General features: G+C 46.7%; 3 protein-coding genes across 7 annotated transcripts in view; all 3 read left to right on the top strand.

The window, feature by feature from the left end:
• Positions 1-20933, top strand: part of LOC149340825 (uncharacterized) — a 37241-nt gene extending 16308 nt beyond the window's left edge. Inside the window, exons 1-3 of one of the 4 annotated variants that reach the window (XM_089549719.1) lie at positions 717-852; positions 17090-17189; positions 18900-20933. In XM_089549719.1, coding sequence (XP_089405845.1) covers positions 18972-20933 — 1962 coding nt within the window. In that variant the 5' untranslated portion in view covers positions 717-852; positions 17090-17189; positions 18900-18971. Of the gene's footprint in view, positions 1-716; positions 853-8795; positions 8918-14620; positions 17190-18899 lie in introns of those variants that run through there. The other 3 variants (XM_089549717.1, XM_089549720.1, XM_089549718.1) reach the window with 3 other exon arrangements.
• LOC149340826 (uncharacterized) lies at positions 715-4656 on the top strand. The gene is made up of 2 exons (XM_089549715.1): positions 715-852; positions 1408-4656. Exon 2 carries the CDS (start codon positions 1458-1460, stop codon positions 3426-3428), a length of 1971 nt encoding a protein of 656 aa, XP_089405841.1. The 5' UTR covers positions 715-852; positions 1408-1457; the 3' UTR covers positions 3429-4656.
• LOC149340827 (uncharacterized) lies at positions 764-14467 on the top strand. Of its 2 annotated transcripts, none has more exons than XM_089549723.1 (2): positions 764-852; positions 11848-14467. In XM_089549723.1, the coding sequence occupies exon 2, from the start codon at positions 11921-11923 to the stop codon at positions 13880-13882; it is 1962 nt and encodes a 653-aa protein (XP_089405849.1). In that variant the 5' UTR covers positions 764-852; positions 11848-11920; the 3' UTR covers positions 13883-14467. The 2 variants fall into 2 exon arrangements, with proteins under 2 accessions (XP_089405849.1, XP_089405848.1); XM_089549722.1 differs by lacking the exon at positions 764-852 and adding an exon at positions 8806-8917.
• Positions 20934-22144: the final 1211 nt, after the last annotated feature.

Genomic DNA, 22144 nt, shown 5'->3' on the forward strand with positions numbered 1-22144 from the left:
GACTTAGGTTCAGACTGGAAGGAACCTAACTGGACGAATTACTATGATGAGATGCACAGTACCGCTGGGGTGGCTTTAAAAAGACGATGGTATGAGAGAAAACACAGGAAGACGTCATGTTTTCACGTTCACCGCATCTAATTTGTCCCATTTTCTTTTTTCTTCTTCGTGCACTGGATTTTTTCTCACAAAAACACCTGCGGGGTCTGCAAGTCATTCCTACAGAAACCAGCGAGAACGTGAAGCCAGCATAGAGCAACAAGGCTGTATTTCGCCTCGCCTGCCAAAAAAATAATGAGAAATGGTCCTGGAGCCAGTTCTCAATCTTATAAATTGAAGTATACACAGGCGATTTGAGCAAGCTCTCTCAGGAGCAACGATTGTTAACTTGCGACCGAACGAGGAGCTGCAGGAGACGGCACAGTCTGCCACCGGCGCTATCATGTCCTCGAAAGCGGACGATCTCAAGGAGGACCTGCGGTGTCCGGGCTTCCGTCGCACATGGCAGCCGGCGTCTTCACCCCTCTCCCATCCCCCACAACAACCACCCCTCCGCCTCCCTCTCTCAGGTAACCACTCCGGCCGGCCCCATTCACTCTTCCCTCGCCCCACCGGGGCAAGCGAAAGGTCTGAGAAACAAGAGTTGGGGCTGATTACGCCTGCCTTCCAGTCACGCAGTCCACGTGCGCAGGCCGCTGTCGGCCTTCACCGGACAGGTTTTCTTGGTCGCGAGAAATGCCGCGGATTGCGCGGCCTCCTCCACAACAACAACCAAGGCAGACGTCGCGGCGAGGGATGCAGCTAGTGCTGTCAGTTACGCTTACCGCGTCCGGGAGCACACCGTCGCCTCAGGTACGTGGCGAATGGCAGCGATGAGATTTGACCGCAGAATCTTGTTGATGTCAACACTATGGATATGGCGGCTAATATTTATTCCTGATGCACAGCAAGAGAAGTTAACCATCTCCAGTGGTGGGTGATTACTGTGACTGTAGACCAGTGCGATTCGTGGCCAGTACTATAGGTCAGCCTGCTAGAATAAGCACAGCCGTGAATGCCAAAATAGCACGTGTGCCACGCATGCGCCGTCTTTGCCAAAAGTAACCGGGCAGCGGTGGTTTGTTTATTAGCCGCGTAGCGAAGCACTTATGACAGCCCTTAAGCTCTGAATCTGTGTAAAGTGGACTCTTGTCCTCACGTTCTGACACCGTTCGGTCTTTAGCGATGCCGTAAAGGCTCCGTAATACGGTTGGGTTACTTTTGGCAAAGGGGTACGCACTTGTCGCGTGCTTTGACGTTCTTTCAAGGTGTAAGAATTATGCGTCGTATCGAAGATTACGCGTATAAGCTGCCACTTCAGGCAAGTTTCTGCAGTCGGTTTATTTTCGCCGTTAATTTTGTGTGCAGCTTATCTCCAGGGTCCATGATATGGTGCGGCGTCGGTGCGGATCTTGGAGATGGTGCGCTGTAATCGCAAAATTTTGATGTACGTATTTGTTGCTTTTGTTGCTGGCACCCCGTTCTCTGGACATGGTGTCTGCTGCATCGAAGTGGACTGCAATGTCACACTTCCGTGGAACTTGTCACAGGAGGACCACCCCGATATACCACTCCAGCGCATCGAAGAGCTGCTTAGATGTCCGGACAAGCTTCACGGATGCAGTGGATCGCCGCTTAAATGCAGCGAAGACGCTTATGCAGTCGTTTGTTCGTGTGCCAAGAACTGTGAACTCCATGGTAACTGCTGCTGGAACGCTGGGAAGTACTTGTCGTCGCCGGCAAAAGCAACATGCATAGACCGCAACGTGGAACGATATTTTCGCAGGGAATTTTACGCAGTCTGTGGATGCAGCGACAACTGGCCAAATGACGAAGTGCGCAGCTCGTGTGAGGACGCTACGGATGTTGTAGATGCGTTTTATTTGATCCCAGTTACCACTAAAAGAAAGATAACGTACTCGAACGCTTTCTGTGCGCTATGTAACTACGATTTAGACAAGACGTCGATGTTTTGGAAAGCATCGGGTACTGCAAGGACAGGTCTCTATGTGTCTCCGCCTAATTATGTGAAGCAGAACAGAGATTTCTTTTTTTGGCCTTGTGATTCCGTCTTGGTTGACACGCAGACTTGCCCCGACGGTACTGATCCGGACACTAAGCGAAAATGTCTGACATACTTTGCTCCGGTAAAGTTCACAGGAAACAATTCCAAAGTGGTTTACAAGAATGTGTACTGCGGCATCTGCAACGGCGTCGACATTTCATCGATGCAGTGCGTTCCAAAACAAGTTGTGCCAGAGAAATGGCCTCGACTTCTATCCAGACCACCCAAGCCTGGCCGACCGAATCTGGTTTCCCTCTTAAGGCCTGTGGTGAGCAACGGATCTTGTTTTTCGTGGTATAAAAACAAGTGCTACATCAAGAACACCGCGTACCGATATATGAATACTTCTACGGTAACAGAAAACCAAACCTTGAATAGCCCCACAAATATGACAATTCGTGACCAACCCTACAATGTTCACAACTACCTCACAATTGCCTGTATCAGTCTTTCACTCATCTGCCTCTTCCTGAAAGGTGTTATTTACGCACTCTGTAAGAGTTCGCGGACGTTTTCTTCAAGGTGCACGGTGTGCCTTTCTGGAACGCTCTTCCTGAGCCACCTTCTCTTTCTCCTTGGAAACAGCCTCGACATATCCAAGCCAATGTGCGTGGGTTTTGCCATCGTCCTTCACTACGGCTTCCTCTCCACATTCTTCTGGACCAGCGTCCTGTCTTTTGACATCTGGAAGAACGTGGTGGCCGTGAGCCGTTCATCAAGCCGCCGCAGTGGACTGTCGTTCTATGCCCTGATTGCTTGGGGCGGCCCACTAATTGTCATCACCTCGTGCGCAGCGCTGAACTGGATTGTCCCAGACTCCCTGCTTTCGCCCCAGTACGGTCGCTTTTCATGCTGGATCGGCAGCCTGTGGAGTCAACTCACATTCTTCCTCACGCCCATGATAATACTGCTTCTATTCGACGTGGGGCTCTACGTGCACATTTTCGTGCACGTCAGGAAAACATCCAAGCGCGCGGAGACCTTCGACTTCAGAGGCGGCGTGAGCAAATCGCACATGGGATTGTTTGTGAAGCTCGCCCTCGTTATGGGCACGACGTGGATTTTGGGTTTCGTCGGTGCGTTCGTCAAATTCCCCGCTCTGGACATGATCGTTATCATACTGATCGGACTCCAGGGAGCCTACCTCTTCTTCGGCTTCAAGGACTACCAGAACTTGCTCCCCAAGCGATACTCCGCAACGAGAAAAGTGGATATGGCTGCATCTACGGCAAATACGGAACTCGCTTGTACTGGAAATGACTTAAGCTCTAGAGAAGACAACCGTCGATCTCCTGATGACAAATCAACCGATAAAGGACAATGATACGTGTGCTTTAGCCCTAACTATGTTGTTCTTATCTTAAAGGAAATTGACTGCCAAAAAATGAAAACGAAACAAATTAGGCTCGTGTGTTTGCACTGCTAACGAAGAAACTGGACGCTAAACCCACCAAGCAGATTTCCACATCAAGAGCCCTGGATATTAATTTTGTCAACTTCGCTTTAGAACTGCAATAAAAAATGCGAACTCTATTACAAAGCCTAACCGGCGTTGAGCTTCAATGTAAGCCTTTATGCACATATCTATTACCGCTGTTCGCCACGCCGAGCGCACAAAGTTGAGGTGCCACAAATACGTCGGCGCTTCATGAAAATTCAACTTTATGTTACAGCTGGACAGGTTACAGGTTACAGGTTACATGGACAGGTTACAGCTACTGCAAGCCACAGCCATGACCCTTCCATATGATATAAGCCTCTCATAAGCTTCTATAAGCCCCAATAGACACAAGGACACAGCTCTAATCCGCCGCGGTGGCTCAGTGGTTATGGCGCTCGGCTGCTGACCCGGAAAACGTGGGTTCGATCCCAGCCGCGGTGGCCGAATTTCGATGGAGGCGAAATTCTAGAGGCCCATGCACTGTGCGATGTCAGGGCACATTAAGGACCCCAGGTGGTCAGTTTCCGGAGCCCTTCACTACGGCATTCCTCGGACTGAGTCGCTTTGGGACGTTAAACCCCCTATAAAGCATAAAAGCTTTTTGCGGTATTTGGTTGAAACGCGGACAGGCCGCCCCTTTTCGTACTCGTCAGCCCGCAGTCTGTCCACACACTATAAAAAAAAAAGAAAAGAAAACCGCGAACTTTCTGCGCTCCACATATTATAACAGTGCATGCAACTCCAGGACTCGGCTGGCTACCGTTCGCTTCTATGTCACAATCCCATTTCTTCTTGAGAGACCAACAACAGAGCAACAATTCAAGGCTTTCGCGCCAGAAATGACGTGTCGGAAATAAGAGCCACACAGCTGGCCTCAAATCAACTTTTTTGACAGGTACTAAGCCAATGTTGGCGTCTGCACAAAGGTTTACGATAAAAAAAAATGTAACGTGTACAAACACCTTTCCGAAATATTTCGAACAATGCGTACAGGCTCGAATACGTATCGTCAGTGCTGACTAGTATGACTTTTTCTTGTCGCTTCACGGCAAGTCAGGAATACGGGTATTGAATACAATCTGCGGGAGGCCTTTCGAGTCTTAAAGATGTCACTCCAGAATGCTCCAGAACAAGGAGACATCGCGCAATATACTCAAATGAAAGATCAGAGTCATGCTTCGGAGATGACAAATATTGTAGTTTCGCTCTACCACTGGCCTGTCAGCTTCAAAGGGGACATAACGGCAGACCCGTTGAGAAAAACAGCGCACAAAAACCTTGAACTATCCTATCTTGCGCACGTAGCGAGTCTTACTGCGCTTTGTATGTGTGTATTCGTGCCTTTCTTTTGTCCCGTTGTCTTCGCGCAGTTTTGTTTCGCTCTTACCATGAACCGACTAGCCCAACATCATGTCTTACTTACTACACATAATTCTTGTTAAGATTTAGTTTACAGAAAACACAAAACAATATATTCCTTGCGCCATAGATACGCTGCACCTTAGTGTACATTAACTCCATCAGTTCTAGCGGCCTTATCAACGGCGACAAGCCCAACCTGCTCCTGGACAACCCGAAAGCGTAGCGGACAGGCAGTCTAAATCGTAGAGCTCGCCGCACCTGAACCGTGCCTGTTGGCATTGCGAACGCACCAGATCCTTTACGATTAGCCAGCGGTGCAGCGAAAAGAGGTGCATAGCACTTTGTGAGGCGTATAACAAAAAAAAACTTTATGAGATCACTGCGGCTACTCGCACTGTTGCAATGCGAGAGCAAAACGTCCACATAATATATCGACGTCCGTGGCTGTTCTGGCGTCCATGTACTATATCAAATTCCATGGCTATTTTGACGTCTAAGTGTATTTTTGTCGTGTTTTTTTCGCATTTAATTAAACAACTCTCTTACAAATAAGTTCTAGACACTCTATAGAGTGTCTATGCACTTCTGTCTATGAAGTCTATAGACTTTCTATAGACAAATCCTAGAGAACAGTCTATAGGCAATGCAAATGCCATAGACAGTCTATAGACAATCTATAGATTTATGGTCATACACTTTTAGTAGACTTTTATCTATATACAGTCTATAGACTATGAATAGACAGAAAGCAATATCTACAGGAAGTCAATAGTGTCAATAAGAAGTCCATAGACTGTCTATAGACATTTTTATAAGGGTAGCTAATAATACTTCATCAACGAAATGTTTCCCACGGTAACATTTTATCACACACTATCTGTCGCAGTCACTCTTTCACACATTTATCTTCAGAGAACGACATAATCGGGCGAACAAATTTGCGGACATTTTTTGCTGACGTGACAGAGCCACATAATGCTTTCGCATTAATAATTAACAAGTACTAACCTCACGCGCACTGACCATGCGTCCTGTACACAGTTTTTAGTACACACACGTGACAGTGCATTGCCAAAGTACACGAGGAGGTGTCATTTCACGTTTTCCTGTAGTCAGGCACTCTATTGAGAAGTACTGTGGCGTGTGATAGCCTGCACTACACTTACATGCCATTAAGCCCGGCATACAGCACTTAACTTACTGCGGCTGCTCATCCTCTTGCTGCTTGGTTACGCAGTTCCTTGTGCCGAAAAAAAAAATTGTCATTCGCGTAGCATTGCAGTATTACTAGTCATACCGAGTACACGTACGCAACGCAAAACTTTAGTCTTCCGGATCATTTTATACCGAGGTCGGCACCAGGTACATGAATTCGTTCAGAAAGTTGCTGTCGCTCTGTCGAAAGTCGTGCCTGGCCCCAGTGGCGTCGATCGTTGTCACCGACCTGTGACCTCCATCACCAAGAACTCTTCCACATCCACTGCCCGGCTCGTGCGATTCCTTTCAGGGTCAGGCGCGAATGCGCACCTTTTCAAAAGGGTGCCTCCCGAATGTGCACCATTTGAAAAAGGCACGAGTTAAAGTTTCAGGGGTTATAGAACTAGGATACCTGCGAGTTTCTTTTTTTCTCCTAATATGACTTGCATCGAGCACTACGGTGAGAGCATTCAAGAAACGGCGCTCTCTGCCTTTCAGCATCCATGTCTTTTGTGGTTTCTTGCTCCGCTGAAGCATCCGCTTCCGCACGTAGCTCCCTCGCCGGATGGGAACAAGGCCCCGATAAATGAGCTCGTTTCGACACCAGCGCCAGCAAGGCACTTCAGTCGAGAATGCTCTAGTGAAAGCGAGTTGCGGCGTTTCATCTGCTCGTCTTACAGTTGTCTTTCTTCTGAAAAACGCTTCGCAAAGTGATGACACTCTTGCTCTAACACGGACAATCAGCAAAGCCACTGACACTACCCTGCCAAGGACTCGCCCAACTCGGAAATACGAACGAGGTGATTTTCATACCCATCGTTATCGAAGACTTGTACCGTCGGTGCTAAAAGTAACCAAGCTGCCCTTACTTGTGCTAATAGTATCAGGTGGATTATTGTCATCCGATGGAGGATAAAAGCGGCTCATGTTCAGGTGATACAGGCTATCCTCGCAGTCGAAAAGGGCTGTCGACTGCAGCGTCGCCGCTCCGCCGCCAGCTCGCTTTTTCCGTGGTCATGGCAGCCTGGTTGGTTTTACAAACAAATGAGTACGATTAGTTTTGTCCCAATAATATTATAGGCTGAAAGTGGCTCTCAGCCTCTAGTTTTCACGAATGTTTTGTTTCTTTTAGCGCTCTCATCAAACCATAATAGCTTGTTTTTAATAAGCACGGCCAGAACATGTAGAAACTGTTTGCCTCTTCTTTTCAAGCAGCAAAAGTTCGGGTTGAAAACGCTAAATCAATTTTTTTTTTTATAAGTTGAGCAATTACAAAAATTAAACCGAAATGGTATGCCAGAGGTGTGTCGATAGCTTACCGCGCTTAAACCATGTCGGTTGGCCTTCCTCACTTACGAAGGCCCAGAGCCAGCAGTACAAAGATATATGAGCAGGTTATGGAGTATACTTAACATGCGCCACAAATAATGACTCGCAATACGATGCGGCAGAACAGGCGCCTCGCTTTTTTTCTGCGCGACTGTTCAAAAAGCGGGTTTTATCTCAGTGCAATAATATTTAATCCCGGCTATTCTAGTTACATGCAGTTCATGTTTTTTTTGTTAAAAATTGTATAAAGCAGATTTTGAAACTGAAACGTAGCCGGTTTCATCTCCTCTTACGAAGTGTCAAGAGCGCTGCATTCTTTCTTTCTGTAAAGAAAGAATGAAGAACTCTTTCGTTTTGTAAACAAAGAAAGAAGTGAAAAACACTTTCTAAATATAAACAAAATCCTTTCCCTTCCCGCTAACCTCCTGCTTAACCTGTCTTCTGCGTCAAACATTTCGTTCAGTCCAAATTACTCACAAACTAGTGTGCCAGTTCCCCTCAAACGGCCACTCTGCGAACAGAGTGGGGAGAGTCGGAGAGAAGGTTAGAAGAAGGAGGAGAGGAAGGACAGCAAGGCCGCCTCAGAACACTGGCTGTGGCCCACGTTACGTGCCTGGCACATGGGAGCAGCGTTCTGGACGGGCCACCAGGGATGATGATGATGATGATGATGACGACGGCGACAGGTCCAGCGCGACTATGGATGATGGCTGACAGCTATGCGTATGTCCTTAGTAATCCATCAGCGAGCGCTCGAGCGCTCGTCGTCCGATATGACAGATGAGTAGTATACTAAAAGGGCTCGAAACGCGAGTTTTAGCTGTTACCACCTTCCGTCAAGGTCATCCAAAAGTAATTAGTAACTGCAAATTTGCACCACTGAATAGCGACAAGGCTCAACTTTACAGATGTACCATTTCCGTGTTCATATGTGCACCCTTTCCATTCTCTATGAGGGCTTAAACGACTGACCCTTTTTGAAAATTTCAGTATAAATTTGTTAAGAGGAAACCGTGAAGAGCAGCCGTTAAATGCATTCTGGATTAAAGCGGGTTCAGTTAGATTCAAGTTGTTGATGAAGCTGCAGCTTGGCGTCTAGTGCATATTTGCCTTACAATCAGCCATGTAACATTAGCGCTTGATAGATAGTTCTATCTGCGTTTTACTACGTATACTTTTGTCATTTTTCTTTCCCTTTGATCTCGCTAGATAGATCACATCCGTTTACAAGCAGTTGTTCTGCACGCCGGATGCGAACGTGGTCGTGAAGCGCGGTCTTGTTTCGACGATTGCGCCACCAAGCAATATCAGTCGCACATTTCCTGCCGAAAACGAGTTCCACCGTTTCATTTGTTCGTTTTACAGGTGCCTAGCGTCGAGCATCGCTTTTCAAAGTGGTGACGCTGCTGCTATGTCAGCGACTGCAGACAGCTACCCTCCCGTTTCCCAACTACGTGATCGTCCAAGTCAAAGACACAATTAAGGTGATTTTTTAGCGCATAGTCATGTTCTTTCAAATTAATACGTTTTGTTTGGTTACATTGCCTCGAATGTATTCTCACCCTAAAAGTTAATTGAACGTTTCCACTTCCTTCAAGCCCTTCGTGATAATCCATGCTATCGTTTCTTTTACAAGTAGCGGGAGCTTTAAAAACTCTAGAAATAAAACTGCGCCCGCTATGAGACAGGGAGGAGGACAAGGCATGCTCAGTCCATTCCTCTCTGCACATCCGTAGTCGTTTCCTGTGAACGCGTGTCCCCACGGATTCTCTCCTCCATCCTGTCCCGTAGCGCAGTCTTCTTTCTCAAGACTGCGCTACGGGACAGGATGGAGGAGGAAAGATGATTCACCAACTGGCTTCTGAACGTAATTTGTGTCACGCTGAGAAATGCTCGCCTCATTTTTTTTAGACAACAAAACCTCTGGCTGCAAACAGCTTAATATGTATGCTTCTGAACGTACTTTGTGTAACGCTGAGAACTGTTCGCCTCATTATTTTTTTGTGGGAAAAAAAAACTCTGGCTACAAAGAGCTCAATGTGTATTCACGTGAATATTGTGACGCCCGGAAAAGAGCAAATCAGAGACAATTCCATTGCTTTCTGAGCGCTGTACTTGTAGGGGTTAATTGTCTTGAGCCTTATATAGAAGGCTTTTCTTTGACCAAGAAAATATGCGCCAGCAAAAAAGAAATATTTATGATTGAGCTGTACACTAAACCTAAAAAGCAGGATGGTTTGCTGCTTTTGGACGACTGCACTACAGCAAGGCCGAATTCAGAGGGGTAGGGGAAGGGGTTGGGGGAGGAACCGCCCTTCACCCCAAGGCGAGAAATTTTTCATCGGAAAAACCACATTGCCCTGTTTTCTAGACAAAAAAAAAATAAGAAACATGTGATGGAAATCCGACCGTCCATATGCCAACAAACCACACCAAAAGTTGTCCATACGTCCACTCTGCTTAAATTTCCACTATATTCAGCAACTAGCGACATCTGTTTACCGCGAGTAGCAAACACCCCAAATTTCCAAGGCGATGTTTTATATTTGTAATTTTGAAAACCTAGAAAGTTCCAACTGATTCTGCGCAAACATGGTAATTATCATTGCCGACTCTGTTTTCCTCGCCGCAATATCTTATCTATAAAATGTTTCCTGCACTTATACCCAGTATCATTAACCACCATAAAAAACAAATGGGATGTACAGCACATTCGATACTCTCGTCATGAATATGAGCGTTCCGCGACGTGCGGAATGTGGTGTTAGCCGTGAAAAGCTAGAAACGTTTCTCCAGATTTCCTGGGCTTTCCTGCTAAACTGCGAAAGTATTGTCGAGCATCAATTACAGTACGTAATAGCATGTGTATTTCTTTCTAATGATGTCAGTTGTAACATTTTCCGCATATCGTACAAGCCGAGCGAAGCCTAAAAGGATACAAAAATTGCAACCGCCTAATTGTGCAGTTACCAGTTCCCGAGCTGGTAAAGTGTCTAAGAAAGTAATCTGGAACTCTTAAGTCAGGTTTGCACGCTGTGATACGACCGCAATGGCGCCTTAGCTTTAGTGCTTGGGAAAAATATCAACCGAAGGGGTTTACATATGTCCACTAAAATGTAGTCTGACACTTGACAAATGTCTATTACAATTTGTTAATGTTTGCCGTTTCCAACCTTTTTACGAACACTGAGAAGAACTGCAGAAGAACTGTCGGGGCAGAAAATGCCCCGACAGGCATTTAAAAACGCAACTGCTATTGTTTAAAAATAAATCAATAATATTAACATCCAGCTTTAGCAATGCAGCATCGATGACATAAATCATGTGTTGCAGAATTTTTCAAGATCCACTCAAGATTGAGAATTTCCTTTCGTCAGCACATAGCGCTTGATTACGCAATATTTCCTTCGTTAACAAAAAGAGCATCTCAATGAAAACACTCGCTGGGTAGGCTGACCTTCTTCACGGCATACAAAGCATAGTCATCAGTATGCGAAAGGATCACGACTAAAGTGAACAGCGACAACTGTGAGAAAAAAAAATCGTCATTCCTCATCGCACGCAGATCTAAAAAGCGTTCACAAGTTTACGAACACTTTTTCAGACATCTAGACTACTACAAAGGCATCTAAAAGGGTCGATGCCCTAAATGCTAGTCATTGTAAACAACACTAAAAGCATGCATGTTGAAGGGAAGTGACGTCATCGGACTGGATAATTTTCATTGACCGAAACCAATTGACGTCACCAGGCCCGAAGCGACAACTACACGGTTTGATCTATCTTCATTGAGACTGTCTCGAAACGTCTAGACACATTCGGGCAAACATTTAACCGGCAGCTAGATGACCAGAAGAGATGTCTGGATGTGTATAAACGGACATCTGAGTGTCCACACGCACAACTGTGAGAGTAACACTATACTCGATGCAGAGGCATCAACAGCTTCTGGTGCTATCACACTCCCCGTCATCCCCGTGAAAGCCATCCCCGTGAATTCTTTATTTTTAGTTGAGTATTTCACGGTTCATATGCAAAAACATTGCGGCTACTCAGTTCACTGCGAATAAATTTTGTGCTCGCCATGCTCCCTACGTTGCTTCATCACACAATCGTATGCCGAATCAGTATGAAAGAGCGTGCTATATTAGCGTAAAATCAGTTTTTCTTCTCAATCATGAATGAAAACCACAACTTCTTTTTTTTTAGTTTCCCTGACAATGAATAGACCCCGAAGTGCTTCTTCAAATGTGCATAGGTACAAATGACTCTTTTTTGGGACCGAATTAAGAATTTACTATCGCATGTACTTGTACCGATTTCCAGCAAGGGCAGGATTGGAATGACCGTGTGTGGAGACATGTTTCTATTCGAGGTATCAATTACAAGGGGTCTTCAACTTCAACCTGTGCAGGCTCCTCAAGGCAGGGCGATATCATGCAAACGGAGTCCGGCGCTGGGACAAGATAGCCTCCACTGCAGAAACAATGAAGAAACCAGCCATTCTGACTGTGCTGACAACCCTCCTCGGGCTTGGTGCTCACTGTTTCGAGGATGACTGCAATGCAACGCTACCGTGGAATATCTCGGTCGAAGATCACCCAGCCATACCACAGGAGCGCATCGAAGAGCTCCTTCGCTGCCCCAGTGAACTACACGGATGCAGCGAGTCTCCCGTCAACTGCACGGAGATTCTATTCGCTGTCACTTGCTCCTGTAACAAGAACTGCATATATTACGGCGACTGCTGCTGGGATGCCGGAGTGTCCCTGTCGTCTCCTGCGGCAGCTACATGTGTCGCACGTAATGTAGATAACTATTCGAGACGAAGTTTTTACGTTGTCTCAGGATGCGACCGTAAATGGCCTGACGACGAGGTGCGAAGCTCGTGCGAAAACGCTACTTCGCTGAAAGATCCGTTCTACCAAATTCCAGTTACCACAGAACGCCAACTAACCTACTTGAATGCGTTTTGCGCGCTCTGCAACTACGACTTGGACAACACATCCATATTTTGGAATGTCTCGGGGACTCCCGGGAGAGGATTGCTGGCTACTCCTCCGCAAATCGTTTTGGATAATGGCGATAATTTCTTATGGCCTTGTGACCCAGAACTCTTGGATGTCCAGGCATGTCCCGAAGGCACTGATGCGGAAACTGCACGAAAGTGTTCAACATACTTTGCCCCAGTAAGGTTCGAAAGCAATGAGACTCAGGTGGTATACAAGAACGTATACTGCGGACTCTGCAACGGCGCCGAACTTTCACTGATGAACTGCGTCCCAAAACAACTTGTGCCTGATATATGGCCCCGCATCCAACTCAGAACATCTTTTCGGCGTCCCAATCTACTTTCGCTGATAAGGCCAGTAGTGAACCAAGATTCCTGCTTCTCGTGGTTCAACGATAAGTGCTATATTAAAGCTCCCCAGTACATACTTGCAAACACATCTATGACAGCCGAAAATGAAACACTCGGCAGCGGCAACATGACAAACAGCACCAGCACCACGCGAACTGACGACGAACCCTACAACGTGCAGAACTACCTCACAATCATCTGCATCAGCTTGTCACTCATCTGCCTCTTCCTGAAAGGCGTCGTGTACGCGCTCTACAGGAGTTCGCGGACGTTCTCTTCAAGGTGCACTCTGTGCCTTTCGGGGACGCTCTTCCTGAGCCATCTCCTCTTCCTCCTGGGAAACAGCTTCGACGTGTCCAAGCCAGTGTGCGTCGGTTTTGCCATCGTCCTTCACTACGGCTTCCTCTCCACATTCTTCTGGACCAGTGTACTGTCTTTCGACATCTGGAAGAACGTGGTAGCCGTGCGCCTTTCATCAAGCCGCCGCAGCGGGTTTTTGCTCTATGCTTTGATTGCTTGGGGTGGTCCTCTAATTGTCATCACCTTGTGTTCAGTGCTGAACTGGACGGCTCCCGACTTCGTGCTTTCACCCCAGTACGGACGCTTTTCATGCTGGATTGGCAGTCTGTGGAGTCAGCTCACTTTCTTCCTCATGCCCATGATAATACTGCTTCTACTCGACGTGGGACTCTACGTGCACATTGTCGTGAAAATCAGGGAAACCGCCAAGCGCGCGGCGACCTTCGACTTCAAGGGCGGTGGGAACAAATCGCACATGGGGCTGTTCGTGAAGCTCGCCTTTATCATGGGCTCCACATGGCTTTTGGGTTTCGTCGGTGCGTTCGTCAACGTGCTCGCCCTCGACATCATCGTTATCATACTTATCGGGCTCCAGGGAGTGTATTTGTTCTTCGGTTTCAAGGACTACGAACACTTGCTACCGAGGCGATTCCGCAAAAAACAAAAAACAGTTGCTACTGGTGTGTCTACGGCGAACACAGAGATGTCTTCTTCAGGAAGAGACTTCAGTTCCAGAGAGGATATCCACCGGTCGCCTGCCGTCGGATTTGTCAACAAGGAGAACTAATTCTCTCACCTCACTTTCGCGCACATGTGTGTGTGGTACTCCTTCCAACAAGTTCCTCTATGAGCATTATTTTCGTGTGTACACTCAGGGTAAGAAAAACAAGATCTTGGTGTCTTGTGGACGTAGTGCGAAAACCGCACACAAGAGTCCGCCATGTCTGCGATTCTGCTTTCTTGTCTTGTGTTAACTGCAAGTGACAAACTCAAAGCCACCAAGCACGCAACTTCCTTCAATTTTTTAGAGGAATGGAGAACAGATTGCAGGCGAAGCAGGTTGTGAAGCTTGCCTTCATCATGGGCACGACGTGACTTCAAGCATCTCCTGTGCGTTCTTTTATACTTCTTCGCTCCGGACATCACCATTATCATCTGATCAGGATCTAGGATGTGCATATTTTGGATGCTTCAAAGACTGTCAGCACTTGCTGTCCTGTTTCACATAAGGGAGTGACCATGTATGCTAATGTCTGTGGTAAAAACAAATCTCCCTCGTTCTGAGAGGAATTTCAGTTCTGGGAATTGTATCCATCTATTTGTTGATAACAGTGAGTGATCCGCTGAAGTAAAATTACGCGATTGGTCAGTACCTGGTCTGCTTTTACTATAAGAAATTAAATCGCTGAACTTGTAAAAGTTAGAAAGGCAAAGCATTTGGGCTTTCACTCTACTGTTGGTATGGCGCTGTTATTTATGGCACAGTCACGACATCTCATCTTCCTCACGAAGAGACCTGGACACATAGGAACGGTAAATATCCGCACATCCTTTCACGTCACCGGTGTCGCTGAATTTTACTGTAAATGTTTCTAATCGCAATTGATTCTCTTTCAAAAATAGATAGCCTAAAATGGTATGTTGCGGCTTTTCTTTAATCTTCATGTCAGCGTGCGCTCGCCACATATACCTCCCAGGTCGGCGTCACTAGAGCATTCGGATCTTCGTCCACTGGCTACAGGAGTTTCAAAATTAGAAGCATGCGTGTCTGTTTTCACAAAACTGTTTTTTGCAGTGCGACAAATATAAGAGCTTTATTGTTGCGATGGAAACACACGCGGACTCCCTGTCATCACCTCTTCATACAGATCAACCGGCAGTTGAAGTACCCACAGTTTTTACTAATTAAGTAGAAAGTTATGTATCTGATGTGCACAGCATATTACTGGGCTACGTACTACGAATCCATACATTACACAGGCTCATCGGCGTCTACTAATGAATCACGTTATATGGCTTCTTGATCTGTTCATGGAAGGGGTACCAGTTAAATACCTTGCCAAGAAAAATGGCATGCTGGAAATAGCAGCAGTATGGTTAGTCTCTCATTAATTTCTTGACAGGCATCACATGTTGTTTGTATCTGTGCGGATGGTTGGTAAATAAAAAACCATCTCAACATCCACTGTCGCCTCCCCGAAGTTGCAGTGACAGTTTGTGCCGTCACGGACGTTGATCGTTGTCATTATAATAGCTCCATTTTTGTTTTTCACTACTAGCATCAGTAAGGTGAATAACGATTAGATTCTTAAATGGCTTTTTCAAGTCCGTCGCGTAGTACGAGTACGTTCAACTGGGCGACTAGGCTGCAGAACTACTCGTAAATGTTGCCATTTCAATAAATCACGAGGCAAGGTACCTTTGAAGCAGACGACATGGCAGACCCGTCGTCGAAAACAGCGTGTAAAAACCATGGGTATCTTCCCAATCAGCACAGGTAATTGGCCCAGTATTACAATTAGATGGTTTTACTAAGGTCCTTTGTAAGACCGGCCCTTACCAATATATTTCCAATATTGGGCCAATTACATGCGCTGCTTGGGCTGCTCAGCTTCACTATCGCCAAGTTATGAACGCAACGCATCGGTGACGCCTTTTTTGCCAGAATGGTCAAGGAATGTGTCCGCTAGTCTCCTTGTCTGCTTCCTTTCAGACCACAGGACCTCCCAATTCCAGGACACATCGACACTCTCTTCGACCCCATCCGTGTCGGTTAAAAGTTTCACATGGACTACTCGAGACGACATTGTGGGAGGCTTCGAATTAATTTTGACCGCCTAGGGTTGTTAAACGTTCACTGACATGGCATAGCATAGGGGCATGCGATATCAGTGCACGGTAAAGAACGCAGGGAGGTCGAAGAAATAAGATCGCTGCAGATTTTGGGAGAATACTGCGACAAAAGGAATCGAGATGCACCGCTCAAATGTCTCAAACTTTTGTTATGACGTATATTGTCCTCTGTATTTGCTGCTCCTCTTTCCCAAGATATAGCGCTGCGTGTGCTGACGTCTGTCACCGTCTATTGATGTTTGATACGCGACAAACTTCACCAAGAAGCTTCGGGTTTCGGACATGTTTTTCTGGGATTCATTCTCCAAAGTTTCTGTACATGCATCGACTTTTCCTCGACATTGTGTATAGCAAAGGCGAACAATGCAGTACACATTGTCGGACTTTTTTTTTCAGTGCATCGGGCTATGCGCGGTGTTTTCAGTGAAGTTTGTCTGTCGTAGAATACTGTTTGTTTAATGTGGCTCTTGGTTTTGACTGCACAATGTCAGTGTCCCCATTGTTTTCTGCTTCCAGAATACCCATTGTATCGTGTTTTGTTTTTTTCGCAGTACGTAAAATCGTAATGCATAAACTTTTTACAAACTAGTTCTATGTGTGTTACTTCTTACTGCTGCGTCGACCGCCGAGGTGAGGTCTTGGTCGTCATTTCACATCTTTTCTGTTTTCCTCACAGGGTCAGTGCTTTGTATTGCCTGAAAAAAAGTAAATTAATAAAAGAATATGAATAAAAATAAGTGAATGTCCAAGCTGTCCGTGCCTACTTTCGTGCTATACGTGTTTAATTGCACAAAATCACAATCCTGAGAGCCGGGCTCACGAGTGACCCTTGAATAAAAAAAAACATCTTGAGACAGGTTGTGATGGAGCTGCCATCTAGAGTTGTGTTTTTGCCAATTCGCACTATCTGCTCTTTTTGCCAATGCCCTATCTGCTCTTCTGTATGATTGTTTATTTTAGTTTTTCTTATCGTTTGTTGTTGCGACAAAGACCTCGCATCCGTCGCAGCGGTCGGTTCGCACGCCGGATGCAAGCGAGCTCGCGATGTGTGGCTTGATTCGACGACTACGCCGGCGAGGAACTTCGCTCAAACAGTTCCAGCTGAGAGCGATTTACAAGGCTTTATCTGCTCTTTTTACAGGCGCCTGTCCTGAAGAATCTCTATGGAAAACGGAGGCACTGTGGCTGTGGCCCGGACAGATCCCTTCCAGGCTACCTTCCAAGCCAGAAAAAAGACTGAGGTGATTTATGCGCATTATTCGCCTGAAAAACAGCGGATTGTGTATGCTCTAGGTGTTTTCGTTTCTCCGGCTGCATTGTTGGGTTACTGCAAAGTCTTAATTCTAACAAATACGTTTGAATTTTCTTTTATCGGCTCACTGCATTCAGACGAGAAAACTTGTACAAATTTTTTTTCTGTCATTCGATCAACAATATTTTGTGTTCAAAAAGCAGACGCAAAGATTTCATTGTTTATAAACGTGAATTCTTCGATGCCAACAAATTTGATCCCCGCCAGCGTAACGCTGAAGCATACCCATTCCTTTATCACTCTAGCGAAATTCTATGAACAGAACTAATAGTTTATTTGTTTATCGACCACTCACAGTCAATTAGTCAAGTAAGAAATGCATCAAATAGAAACATCTGATAGCCTGTTATATTCCATGGTGGTGGGAAGTAGCAGATGCAGGGCCGACGCCGTGACAGAGGTCTCCATTAACCGAGGTCTCCATTAATGTCCTTTGGGAACGCAGCGACGCTGCAACGACATGCAGAGCATAGAGACTGTGCACGTACCGTGTTTAAATATGCAGCCTTTATTGGGCTTGTATGCCTTAACAGTGCATCCATACGTACTGGCACATGCTGAGTTGTTGTTGAGCGAAGCTAGCTTAATAAATATCATAACTTGATATTGGTTAGGCATCGTAGAAACCTGACGAGATTGGCCTATGGCATTTCGTTGAGTGAAGACCGCAGTAACTGCTGAAATAAAGAAAAAAGTTAGTGCTGTTCATGCTTCGAATTGGACGTGGTGTTTTTTCTTCAAGTAATTCAAGCCCATATGAGACTAATAGGGGACTTAAACAGAATATAAAGGAATATATTAATCCAATATATTATTCTATTAAAATTTTCGCAATGGTAGCGCTCCACTACTGGCTGATAGTTTTCTGCAATCCATAATTTTTTTTACCATTTAAATAGCACTAAGAGGAGAGGAACGCACATGCATACACGCCGTCTTTATAATACGTTTTTTTGTTGATTGGTACTCGCTCGTTTGTGCACAGTAATTCGTTAGCCTTGTCAGGAGAAAATGAGCGTGAAAGAACAGTTTACTTCGAAGCCGTGTAGCGCGGCGTTCTAGCTGTCCTGCTGTCTTAAGTTTCAGGGAGTTCAGGACGGGTTTCACACACTTTCGAGAGCGTTGAAATACTTGCAGTGTAAACCGAGTGACATTATACAGCCTAGAAGCACACTCGATGCATTGTGCATTTTGACAAAGGCTGCGCACATAACAGCTAAAGTAAGGTATGGATGACTCCTGTCTGCTGACAAGTATAAGTAGTAGTAGTAGTACAAGACCTTTATTCGGCCATAATTTACAGGTCGAGCATGTCGACCACCTGGGCGACCAGAAGTCGCTGTTCTTCCTCCCCTTCAGCGCCAAGCCAGTCGAGCCAGGTGGTGATGGATAAAGAAGGTGGGGGGTAGGAGCCCGACTGCTGAGCAGCCGGGCAATAGAAGAGGCAATGCGCCGCGTCCGCATAGATACAGGGGCAGTTGAGACAGGAAGGGTCCCATCGATAGCGATAGAGAAAGAGGCGAGACGGGGTGATAATTGCATTCATTTGGATGTGCCGAAGAAGGAGAGCCTCCGGCACCGTGAGTGATGTATAAGTATAGCCAAAATTTTTAAGGCGTTTTAAACTTTCTGTATGCAGGCCTTTCAAGACAAGGTCTTAAGTTCACCGTGAACCCGGCGCTGGGACAAGGTCAGTTCGGCTCCAAGAACTATGAAGAACCCGGCCATTTTAACTGTACTGACAGCCCTCCTTGAATTCGGTGTCTACTGCTTCGACAGAGACTGCAATGCAACGCTACCGTGGAATGTATTGAGCCAGGATCACCCAGCCATACCGGTGGAACGCATCGAAGAGCTTCTTCGGTGCCCTGATAGACTCCACGGCTGCACAGAGTCCCCGGTGAACTGCACAAACAATCTCTTCGCTGTCACTTGCTCCTGTGCCAAGAACTGCATTTATTACGGAGATTGCTGCTGGGACCCTGGAATGTCTTTGGTGTCTCCTGTGTCAGGCACATGCGTCGAACGTAACGTCGACAAGTTGACAAAGAGAAATTTCTACGTTGTCTCAGGATGCGACAGCAAATGGCCCAACGACGAAGTGCGGAGTTCGTGCGAGAACGCCACGGAGATGAATGATCCATTTTACTTGATTCCCGTAACGACAGAAAGACAACTAACCTACCTGAATGCATTTTGTGCACTCTGCAATTACGACTTGGACAACACGTCTACATTTTGGAATGCTTCAGGGACATCTAAAGAAGAAGTGATTGTGGCTCCTCCAGAACATGTCTTAGATAATCCAGATATTTTCTTCTGGCCTTGCGGCAACTACGTTGTAGACGTTGAGAGCTGTCCCAAAAGCACTGACGCGGAAACTGCAAGAAAATGCTCGACTTACTTCGCTCCAGTACAGTTCAAGAGCAATGAGTCTGAAGTGGTGTACAAAAATGTATACTGCGGACTCTGCAATGGCGCCGAGCTCTCGTTCATGAAATGTCTCCCGGAGCTATTCGTGCCCGATATATTGTCCCGCTTAAACTTCAAATCATTTTTTCACCGCCCCAATCTTCTGTCGCTGATAAGGCCAGTTGTGAGCCGCGACTCCTGCTTCTCATGGTACAACGGTAAGTGCTTCATCAAAGCACCCCAGTATATATTCACAAATAGTGCTATGACAGCCGAAAATGGAACAATCAGCAATGGCAACATGACCAATAGCACCAACACCGCGCGAACTAAAGACGAACCCTACAACGTGCATAACTACCTGACAGTCATCTGCATCAGCCTGTCACTCATCTGCCTCTTCCTGAAAGGCCTCGTGTACGTGCTCTACAGAAGCTCGCGGACGTTTTCTTCAAGGTGCACTCTGTGCCTTTCAGGGACGCTTTTCCTGAGCCATCTCCTCTTCCTCCTGGGAAACAGCTTCGACGTATCCAAGCCAGTGTGTGTGGGTTTTGCCATCGTCCTTCACTACGGCTTCCTGTCCACATTCTTCTGGACCAGCGTGCTGTCTTTCGACATCTGGAAGAACGTCGTGGCCGTGCGCCTTTCATCAAGCCGCCGCAGCGGATTTTCGCTCTATGCTTCGATTGCTTGGGGTGGCCCTCTAACTGTCATCGCCTTGTGTTCAGTGTTGAACTGGAAGGCCCCAGACTTCGTGCTTTCGCCCCAGTACGGACGCTTTTCATGCTGGATCGGCAGTCTGTGGAGTCAGCTCACTTTCTTCCTCATGCCCATGATAATACTGCTTCTACTCGACGTGGGACTCTACGTGCACATTGTCGTGAAAATCAGGAAAACCGCCAAGAGCGCGGCGAGCTTCGACTTCAAGGGCGGTGGGAACAAATCGCACCTGAGACTGTTCGTGAAGCTCGCTTTCATCATGGGCTCCACGTGGCTTTTGGGTTTCGTCGGTGCGTTCATCAACATGCTCGCCCTCGACATCATCGTTATCATACTTATCGGGCTCCAGGGGGTTTATCTGTTCTTCGGTTTCAAGGACTACGAGCTCCTGCTCCCGAGGCGATTCCGCAAAAAACAAAAACCAGTTGCTACTGATGTGTCTACGGCGAACACAGAGATGACTACTTTTGGGAAAGACTTCAGTTCCAGAGAGGATGTCCATCGACCGCCTGCAGTCAGATCTGCCGACAAGCAGAACTAGTGCCCCCACTTCCATTTTGCCCTCCTGCCTTCGTGTGTGGCATTCAGTGCGACGTTCAAACTCCTCTATAAACATTACCTAGCTGTGTGCACTCAAGATTTCTGGAAAAGAAGCTCTTGATGTGTTGAGTACGTAGTGCAAGAACCACACGGAAAGGTGCGCCATATCTACCAATACGTGTGAAATCAGAAAGGGGACAAATGATTTCCACGAAATTGCAAATTAGCTGCTTATTTTTCCAGTAAATTTCTCAACGACTTTTGGATACTGTGACCAAGACGACGAACCTGGCAGTGCCGCGGGACGGGCTAGGCCGGCGGCAATTAAATCACCTCTTGTCCATCGTTAATCGCGCCTCTTCTTCGGCTGGGCGCCACTCAACGTTTTGTGGAGGTGCTGAGTAACGTCCAACTCTCGTCTCATCCTCCTGGTCGTCGTTCCTCGGAGCTCTGTGTCTGCATCCTTCCGTCGGCTAGGGTTCCTGGTCCGCTTCGTCCGGTTGCGCCTCGGCTGTCAGAACTGAACTGACCTCGCTGTTGCTACCCTGCCTCTTTCTGCGCACTGACCACCCGACGCGACGAACTGGACCCGACGCCATGAACGACCTCACCTACCGACCCCACCGACCCAAGACGCCGCTCACATGTGAATAGTGTCCCTTTGCCCATGCCGTTAGGCGTGTCCAGGGGCCTAGGGCTTCGGCTCCTGGCGACCAGCGGCTCGGAAGCTGCATGGACCAGGACTCATTTGCTCATTTCTTTCATCGTGGCGGCCAGCACTACACCACCTTGCCATCTATATTGTACCGTCATCTCAAGCCCATCACCATTTTCCGCGCGTCTTCTTCAGTGTCTTTCGTTCACGATCGGGACGATCGCTCGGTGGCCGCGGGTATGATGTGACGAAGACTACGAAGCTGGCACACGGGATGGGCTCATATGTGCCATTTTCATATGGTGAAGAAGAAGAAGAAGGATGGGCTAGGCCGGTGGCCATTAAATCATATCTTGTCCATCGTTTATCGAGCCTCATTCTTCGGCTGACCGCCAAGTAACCTTATTATACATTATCATACGCGAAAAGGAAGCCTACTTCAGAAACAGAAAAACTATGCTTGTCACGTACAATAATCAATGCTCAAAGTTTTCTTACGGTTATATTGATGGCGGCTGTACGTTTCTGCTTTTTTCATCAATTTTAACCGCAAGCCA

Source organism: Amblyomma mixtum, chromosome 6 (assembly GCF_055824585.1).
Source record: "Amblyomma mixtum isolate Tamu chromosome 6, ASM5582458v1, whole genome shotgun sequence".
NCBI lineage: Eukaryota > Metazoa > Arthropoda > Arachnida > Ixodida > Ixodidae > Amblyomma > Amblyomma mixtum.